General features: G+C 37.0%; 1 protein-coding gene across 2 annotated transcripts; it reads right to left on the bottom strand.

Annotated features, from left to right (window-relative positions):
- Positions 1-355: 355 nt before the first annotated feature.
- Positions 356-9,104, bottom strand: trappc13 (trafficking protein particle complex subunit 13). Of its 2 annotated transcripts, XM_054611950.1 has the most exons (13): positions 8,957-9,104; positions 7,917-7,985; positions 5,224-5,323; positions 5,019-5,103; positions 4,792-4,919; positions 4,580-4,652; positions 4,186-4,230; positions 3,694-3,711; positions 1,456-1,589; positions 1,171-1,369; positions 982-1,082; positions 742-889; positions 356-662 (listed from the first exon to the last, which is right to left on the bottom strand). In XM_054611950.1, exons 1-13 carry the CDS (start codon positions 9,000-9,002, stop codon positions 555-557), a joined length of 1,254 nt encoding a protein of 417 aa, XP_054467925.1. In that variant the 5' UTR covers positions 9,003-9,104; the 3' UTR covers positions 356-554. The 2 variants fall into 2 exon arrangements, with proteins under 2 accessions (XP_054467925.1, XP_054467926.1); XM_054611951.1 differs by lacking the exon at positions 3,694-3,711.
- Positions 9,105-10,118: the final 1,014 nt, after the last annotated feature.

The raw sequence follows: 10,118 nt of genomic DNA, 5'->3' as shown, positions 1-10,118 counted from the left end.
CACAATGTTTTGTCTAAAACATGTGAATAAATGTCTTTAAATTGAACTGTCACACTCATGTTTGGATTTTTGCTCTTCTGTCATTCTTATATGTTAGACGTGTGTCGTCTTTGGTGTTAAATATTGTCTTTAAGTGGAAACACAGTATGGCCAGTGATAAGTGACACAAGGCACGAAATAGGTCTTGGGTGTTTAAAATTTAGCTTAAAACTTCAAGAGATCCTGATCTACTTATTTGAGGAAAATACTCTTAATGCAGTCTACAAAAGTTCCATGAAATGAGGATTTTCATAAAAGAATGACATTTCTAATGAATAAAACCACCATGGACACCATGATGATTCAAGATTACAGAGATTTTATTAACATTTATGCACATTTACATCATTATTTTCAAACAAAGTGATTTATATTATTCACAATTCAATTTAAAATGTACAGTGTAATCCCCTCAGGTTGCAGAAAGAGTGAAATGTCAGCGTTCTGTGCAGAATTCAACTTTTGGTCCATTCATAGCTAAAATGCAAAAAAAAAAAAAATGCAAAATAAAGTTCCTAGCACTCATTGCTCGTATACGGGCAGACCACACACACTTGTGCGATGTCATCGTATTCGTACGTCCTCTTTAGAAATGTGTCCGTGAGTCTCAGTCCAGAAATACTCTGAAACAAGGAGGTGAAGAATATGAGTGAGGGTGAGGATATGAACCAACTGAGTTTTTTCTAAAAGTCTAGCTCATACCTGCAGACCCTGGACAGATGAGAGGAGTGTGAGGGGCAGAGAGAGGAAGGCAGCTGGGCTGAGTTTCCCCAGCTGACGCCCCGACACACCACACCAGTGGATGGACCGGGTGTTACACATCTCCAGCACCAGGTCCATCGTTCTCTCGCTACAACAGGGGAGGTCACAATAGAAATGTTGCTGGGTCATACCTGTAATTTAGTGATTTTATCATAAATTGGACTCTGGATTGTTTTTTACCTGCAGTTGGTGATTTTACAGATAATGTCAAAAGGTTCTTCAAGGTTGACCGTGTCAGGAATCATCTCCAACGACAGCCTGATGTCTCCGTACCCTGGAGCCTGGAAGATTACATTTAAATAAGTAAAAGAAACTTATTCTTATATTTTTTTGGCAGTAGTGCACACATTTAAAGAAGCATCCTGGTACCATTCTTTGCAGCTGACTGGTCTGCAGCCTCCCTCTCTCCCCGAGATTGGTCTTCCACACGATGTCGAGCTTCCCGATCACCGTCACACCCTTGATGATGCCGGCCTTCTCCGCGTACTCCGGCTTCGGCTTCAGGCAGTACAGGTACTGCCGCGTGTCCATGGGCTGCAGGTAGGACATTTTGCCGAATGTGGACTCTCTGGCAGAGAAAAGTCAGGAATGAGAGTCAAGCGCAAAAAAAACAAACTAGAAGGAATAAACACGGAAACGAAAAAGTGCTTTTACCCGTCGTCTCCACCTGCGACCGTGTTGAGCTCTGTGACGTTGTACATCATGGAGGGCTCCAGAGAGACCTTCTCCATGAACATGGGTGAGGTGGTGATGTTCTGGATCTGAGCCTCCAGGAACACTTCATCTGTCTGGTGCGGAGAACCCCGAGGTCACTAACTAAGATTTTTTGCTCACAGTCTAGCACAATCACATAATCTCCAAGGCCAACTGAGCAACACATCGACTTTATCATTAGGTATAAGAAGGGTTAGCCTGTGTGAAATCCTACTGCCTTAAAGGGTAGGTTCACATTTGTTTGAACACAATGAAAACAATGTTTTGAGATGAAATGTGAACATATCCTTTATTCTACTTTTTAGGTGATGTGAGTTGTGTAATGGATCACACGTGTCAAATAAGACTTAGAAGACAAACATTAATAACATATGAGCATTAAATCACATCAGTTTAATTCTATTAAGTTTGCTCAGTGTACCTTGGAGGACATTGTTAGTGCAGTTGCTGACCAGCGGAGTATACAGTAGGGGTTGCACAATGACAGATTTGGACCAATCGACAGCTCATTCAAAGTTGTCTCTCAAACATCAACTAGTTGTGATTTTGACTAATAATCTGATTATTGAGCGATTTAGAGGAATAACTGGTAACACTGTCTATGACGCCCATGTCTATAATGCTTGTAAACATATATATAATGCATCACAACTTCCTTTCAGCACTGTATAATTACAGTTATAAGCACTCCTATATTCCAAATGCTTTACAACAATAAACATAACACGTTGACAATAATACATTGACTTTTTAGGTCAAGTATCATAATAACTCATAATTGCTTTTAAACAAGGATCATGTGTATTATAATCCCATAGTTGTAAGACATTAAAATCACTGGTATAAAGCATAATGTGAATATAAATGACTCTAATTGATCATGCTTAAAGTGAGATATATATAAATTCAGTTATATAACACGTTCTGTTCTCAGTTCTTTACGGATCATTGTAACTGATACCAATACAACCCTAAGTTGACTTTATAAGTCATTATAAAATGCTTTATAATGTGTTAAGTTTTATTTATATTAATCAAATTTATAAGAGTTTATAACTATAACTATACAGAACGTTAAATGTTTCTAATTCATTATAGACATGGGCATCATGGGAAGTCTTACTGAATAAATTACTGTTCTGCTCTCCGGTCACGTTTATCAGTTTGTTGTGGAACTAATTGATTTACAAATGACTTATTCAAATACTATACTTTACTATATTCCAGATAAAAATATGACAAATATAACCTAATAAATGTAAATGTCACGGTGATAGCTGCAAGGAAATCACTGATTTTATAGACTCCTAAAAAAAAAAGAACTATATATATTTAAATAGTTCAAACAATACCTAACCTAGGATCGTTAGCAACTAGTTGATGTTCTGGAAAACTAACACTCAGTGGTCTACCCAACTGTCAACCCTCGAGTGCAACCTCTACTATACATTAAGAAACAATGAGAGAGAAGCAGAGATTAGTCCATGCCTTGCAATTCATAACATAAGAACTGACCATGAACCGTTAATGTTAAATCACAGTTTAGCTTCTCTGTTCCATGCAAAGCCATTCATACCAATTCCCTAAAACCACCCATTATATTACGTATAATCAAATACATTTACTTGATTAAAACAAGTTTGATCCTATGATAAATGATTGGAACAAGAAAGTAATTTGTGTTTTATAAATCACTGACAATAAGAACTTCATTGGCCTAATGCATCGCGCCTTCAACCCAGGAATATAGAAGTTAAAAAGTTTGATTCAAAAGCATCTGTGCACATTTATTCATGTCTGTACTGTTACGTTTGAGAATAATCATAGTGCATACTCATAATTTGATGGTAAATTGTATAATCAATGTATCCCCAGCCAACCACTATTTAACACCACAAACTTCAATTAAAAAAGTCAAAGCCCTGTGTCGGATGAGTTTGCAAGAAGCATGAGCGTCCAAAGAAAGGGCAAAAGAAAAATAATGGAAGGATCATGTCAAGGTGTGTAATAAATCAATGTAGGCACATCACTTGTTTTGCATTTTTTCTGATTGGTATATTACTTTCCATTCTTCTACTTTGCACCTTTCTATTGGCCCCAGAAAGACAGAGTCTGCTGCACCAAAAAAAGGATTAAGAGAAGCTAATGCTCAGCAATGAGAACAGAAGGAACAATTACCACAGAACTGAGGTCACTCTAATGGAGAAAATAAAATACAGGACATAATAAACAAATGAAGTTACATGCCAAAGATGATGACAATGAATATTTGCAAACCACTAATATCAAAAAAGCTACTGGTATGAAAATGAGGAAAAAGGAAAAAAGCTTGTTGCCTCTGTGAGGAAAACGCTTGATCTCCAACTCTTAAAACAATAACACTTTACAATATGTTTTTTTCTTCTGCTAAGTTGACATTACTGGAGATACAAGGGTTTTCCACGAGACCATTCTTATACTAACCACCCCTATTAGCATGTGGAAACGATCCTAACTATGAAATGAAATATGATATGAAGTATGTTGAATGCTACAGTAAGAACTTGCATGTCATCCAGTACAGCTATTTGCAGAACGACGTGGTGAGAGATGCCAGTGCATACAGTCTGTATGCTGACAGCTGCACTCCATATTATTCTGGTGATGGTACTTGAGAGTGGAATGACTTACCTCTGCATTGTAGAACTTTGTCTTCACATCCAGCGGCTTCAAAACCTGATTGAGAATAGATTGCAAACTGAACGCTGTTGCTTTCTCACACTGTACTTCCATTCCGTAGACAAGAAAAAAATATTTCAATGTGACAATGACTGTAAATCTTCAGCTGAGAAAAGGAAGGAATTGGAATCTGAGAGATTATTCTGCAAATGTTGCTAAAGAGAGAGGAAGAGGGCTACTGTTGGTTCACGAGCTGAGAGCCGAAGACTGTAACACACAGAGTTCATAGCTGGGACGGTTATTGCATTTGCTCTGTTGTGGACCTGTGACATTTCTCGGGTCGCCTCCAAGCTCACACAGGAGCTGACCACTGTCATCTAATGAGAACCGCCCAAATATAACTCACCTGGAATTTGAAGAACTTCCGAAAATAGAGCTTCTCCCCGAACTGAGTGGTGTAACTGACTGCACAAACTAAGCTGGAAATTGGAAAGAAAGGAAACATTTAGAACCGCAAAAAACACATGCAATAGTTTTCTTTGGTCAGTTGGGAGGACAATTTACTGGCACAATAACAATAGAAGGGAGTGTAAATACTGTGGGGGGAAAACAACTCACATATGAGTTCCAATTTCTTTGACTTCGTGGTGTATAACATCATCAATGCAGCATTCAGATTTGAGTTCTGCTACTGCAGAGTTTGACGCCGAGAGGTTGAGCCTCTGGGAGCTGGTCTGTAGATCAGCCTGTAGGGGGGTCACAGCACACGAGAGGGTAGTTGTGTTGGTAAAACAGGAGAGTAAAGTGTGTAACAACTGTTTGGTAAGGTCTTCTTTTTACAGTACCTTCACAAGAACGTCCTTCACCACTTGGTTGCTGTCGTTGTGCACACTGATGTAACTGGAGAAGGTCTCACCAAGGAAAATATTTCTGTGTAATGCAGAGACAGGGGAAAAGTCAAATCGTTAAACTTTAAAACAAAAGTTTGACGCACAAAAAGTACTTAGCGCTCATTGGTTGATTCTCCGACAGCTGACTAGCGTTTATTACCCAAAGTTCTGCGGTAGTGTAAGCATCTCTCCCAGCATCAACGCCTCTGCTCCTTTGATGGTGGAGGGGTCCTCCCTCATCAGTTGATCAAACAAATCCCCTAGAAAAAACAATAAAAAATACAAAAAGACAAGACTTAAAAATTGACTAACCACCTGTATCAAAGACAAAACTAATTTAACCAACAAGCAAAATGTGTGCACGTGGTATTGCTATAACAATTCTATGCACCTAGATGATTTCTCAAACTGTATAAAGGATGTAAAGCCCAGAATACAAGTCTATTCTTTCATACCTACACACAACCTTAAGATCTCAACCTTAAGTTGATCCCAATATGAGACACACCTGTCCCAATCCCATTAGAGCAATTCTGCTTGCACTAACTACAACATCGTAATATCAAAATTCAATGCATATTCATATACAAGTTGTTGCAAATTTGAAACTATTATCAATTAATTAAATTTGTTGCTATCAACTGACAAAGTCCCCGTCAGAAATACAGGACCTCTGAAGATAAGGTTTAAATGCAATGTGAACCAGAAGGGTTTTCATTGGGTTACATTTTTTTAATGAATATTATGACTGCTGCTGATACATCTACCTTTACTATATATATAGAAGACATGTGATTCAACAAGCCATCCATCTGTGGCTCCCCTTCCTATGTCAGATGCAGGTTCCTTAGAATATAGAGGGTAAATGTAGGTATTTTCAGTTTTTGGAACATTAAAGTATGTCCAAAATATAAGAATGAACCTATAAATGAATGCATGACATGCTCCCTTTAAAGCTGGAACTCAATAGCAAGAAACGGGAAATGGTTTTATGTATCTTTTGTCAAATTCAACTAACTCATCTTTGTGAACTCTCAGATAAGCCTTCGCTTCATTGCTTCTCTTGTATAAATAGGAATCCTTCCCAGAAGTGTCCTTGTGATTTATGGTCTGGAAGGAGTTCAGTTACCAGTGCAGCAAATGCATTTCTCTGTCATGTAATTCATCAGGGGGGGGGACGACGACTGTAAATATATAATACAAATGTGCAGGACCTAAAGTAAAATGCTAAAGAAAGTAGGCTAAATGCAGTTCAAAATGTATATGAAATAGGCTATTTTCATTACATTTCATTTTGTCTGTTAATCTTTTGGCTACTAATTTAATGTAATTTTATTTATTTACAAGGGACAGTGCACATTAAATCAATATTTTCAGTTTCCACCTCAATGACTCTAGCTTTACAGTTCATGTTGTTATAAAATCTAAATGATCTAGAACTTTGTAGAAGTCAATAAATTATAAATTTAGGAACCAATCCTAGCATTAATAAATCCTTGATACTCACAATTATTATATTTCATTATTGCAGGCATAGATTAAAAGCATGAATGCACTTTTTGTTCTTTTCCTACATACGTGTTGACTCCTTTAATGAGGGTTTATGGACCAACATATGCGCTATTGTTCAATCAAGTCAATATTTTAACATAAACATGGAAGCGTCTGTTGTCTAGAGGGGGATGTTTGTGAAATCCTAACGCAACTACAGATAATGTCACCTATTGGTTGAAAGGTTTATATTTGAAGAACAGGAAAAGCAGAAGCAATGCTCTCAGAGACACTAAAAGTAGAACAAAGACATCCATTCATGTCTCGTGTCAGTCCTAGTGTTGGTTGCCATTGTGCACATGGTTATATAATGTTGATTAAACTCCTCATTTGTGTTCTGAGGCCTGGCTGCCATATAACTGGAATAGAATGTGAGTGATGAGCCTGAAAACTCTGGTAAAACCTCTTGGATTCTGATAAACTACTTTGTTGTACTTGCAATTGATAAAAAAGAAATAGAAAAAATGTTTTTAGGAAGCTTCCAAAACACTGTGACTAAACCTCTACACTCTACAGAACAAGTACAAACGGCAACAAATGACACAACAGAAACAGGATTGTTAAGTTCAAGTTTTCTTCTCCACCCTGTCCTCTTTCACATGACATGGAAACCTTGTGACAAACAAACTGACATTATTAACAAAGGCGGCACAGTGGCTCAGCTGTTAGCACTGTTGCCTCACAGCAAAAAAGATCCAGGGTTTGAACGTGACCCCTGACCCCGGAGTCTTTCTGTGTGGAGTTTACATGCTCTCTCAGATGTTCCACCTTCCTCCCATAGTGCTAAGACATGCAGGTTGCTTAATGTAACAATGCATCTTAAAATAACTGTTCACCAGCTATTTACGTCACGGAAATCTGCCAACCCTGGTTAGATTTTTAATGGTTTAATGGGTATTTTCCAAGGATCTCATGCTGTGTGCTGCTGCTGCTACATTTGATCCGCAGAGAGTAGAATAATTGACCAACTCGGATTCCCTGACAATATCAAAAAGCTGGATCAGACTGCTGTGATAACCAAAACAAGTTGAGAGTCAGCAAATACACAAAAATACAAAGTCAATAGATCCACAGCCATACAATCTTCATTTAAAAGTGCAATGTCATTAAATAATACAGAAAAAATTAGACACTAAAGAAGCTAGTAAGTGACTCAAGTATCATACCTTTTTTTGTTCTGTACATGGTGGAAACCCTGCAAACAGCAATAACTCTGTTCTTACCGTTCTCTTCTGCTACACATCTGTTAAACGGAGAATTAAATAACATTCACGCTCTGTCTCTCAAGCTGAACAGGCTTACCTGGCAGATCCCGATCTTCACATGTCACTGGCAAGTTTGTGAAGAGTGTTGGTTTTGTTAACCGCATCACTGTAAAGTAAAGTGACAGTGTTAGAGATTGGACACAAGTTGGTTGGTTATGCGGTTTCCTTCCCACATAAGACACCCTGAGCCTTCCACTTAGCTCTTATTGTATTCGTATTAGTTTGTTGCACTTATTGTATTCGTATTAGTTTGTTTCTGTACTTTTGCTCTGGTTTATGCTTTTAGATGCTTGTTTAAGAAAGGAGATGCACTTCTGGTGACTTCTGGTGACTAGTAGTTCTCTTGAATACCTATGCTGAATACACTTATTGTAAGTCGCTTTGGATAAAAGCGTCTGCTAAATGACTGTAATGTAATGTAATGTAATGTAATAAGACTACGACAAACAGGTCATTATCTATTGTTGTCTCTGGCTGTAATGCAAATATAGCCTTTGTGGTGTTGCAGTAAATGTAGTTAAAATGTTTCAACATGATTTGTTTACTAGGTGAGGCATGGAAATTACTATTCTCTTCAGGGTGATTGGTTAGTCTGACTTATTAGGCATTAAATATGAACTTAACTATTTGTTTTTATGGTCTAATGTCAACAGGTACATGTTAGCAGCTGTCAGCTTTCAACAAAAAGTGTGTGCACTGGATCCCTATTCTCAAAGCAAGATCTGTGACTGGTACTTATTGCATCTTATAAATAAACACTATATGTACAACCTGTGATGTAGCTCACTGACACATAATTTGATATATTTGCTTATGCAGATACAAGAGGTTTTATGGTATAATTCTTGCTGTAATAGATTGCTAAACAACATCATTCAATCTCAGCTTTGAGGTCAAATAACAATAAGAGAAGTCATATTTAAAGGTAAAGCTGTCACAGTCATCATAGACTGTTTAATGATCTTAGCTAATGCTATTAGCAGCTAAAAGCACCAACAAATGATCTGTTTCACCCAAAAAACATCATCTAGAATCAATAATAATTATAATTAAGGTTATTGTAAGGAAATAATGTACCTTTTAATGCAAGAAGGTGTTCCTGTTTCGCTTGATTTACTTCCATTTTGACAGGGGGAAATGGTCTTATCGGGAGGATGTTAGCTACTATGCTAGCTGGTTGTTGTGACAGGCTAGCAGGTGAACTTTGACCCTACCGGAAACGCTTCTTCTTCTTCTTCTTCTTCTTCTTCTTCTTCTTCTTCTTCTTCGTCTATTCTGGTAGTATGCTGCCCCCCACTGTCTGGAATGGGTACTACCAGAGCCGTGTAAAGAGAGGCTGCGGGCAAAAAAAGGCACAAAAAGTGTTGACGTGACTCTCATTAAACGGCTCTGGTCATTCGTTTCACAATAAAAGTCCGAATATTGTGTTATATTGTGACATATCAAATAAACGTGATGTAATAATAATGTAATTTATGTTGAAATATTACAGCAACTATTACAGAAATAATTTACAGTGTAGAAATCGGTACAAACAGAGAGACAGAACTGCGATGTTTTATTAATTAATTGTTAATTATATTTAGTTACATCAACAACAAAACAATTAAAGCAAAATGTGCTAATATTTGAAGTAAGTCTAACAGCTACGGTTACCTGCCTTGTTGGCATATTTTAGTTTCCTTGTTAAATGGAACAGTAAGAATATGTAAAACTTTATTTTAAGTGAAGTATATAAATATTAAATATATAAATATTGATGTTTAATATTATTTTGTGGTTTTACAGTCAATTGTTCTATTAATTTAATGTCTGTACAGTACTAGTCAAAAGTTTGGATACGTCTTCTCATTCAATGTTTTTTCTTTCTTTCTTTTTTTATTTTTTTCTACATTGTAGATTAATATTGAAGACATCCAAACTATGAAGGAACACATATGGAATTATGTGGTAAACAAACAAATGCTCAACAAACCAGAATATGTTTTATATTTTAGATTCTTCAAAGTAGTTGAATAAGAAGGTGTGTCCAAACTTTTGACTGGTACTGTATAACTTTTAACCAAATTATGGGTACAGAAAATATTTCCATGCATCCACAACTGGATATAAATAATATGGAAAATTCAAATCATAGAGCATGTATGAAGTGAAACAAAATGGCAGTTCAGTCTGATTATCAGACGAATATACTGTGCTGAGAAAAGTCAGCAGATTCCCCCAGCTGCATGACTTTCAG

Source organism: Anoplopoma fimbria, chromosome 14, assembly GCF_027596085.1.
Source record: "Anoplopoma fimbria isolate UVic2021 breed Golden Eagle Sablefish chromosome 14, Afim_UVic_2022, whole genome shotgun sequence".
In the NCBI taxonomy this organism is placed as follows: Eukaryota; Metazoa; Chordata; class Actinopteri; order Perciformes; family Anoplopomatidae; genus Anoplopoma; species Anoplopoma fimbria.
The sequence above is the reverse complement of the archived record's forward strand: the minus strand, read 5'-3'. Positions and strand labels throughout refer to the sequence as shown.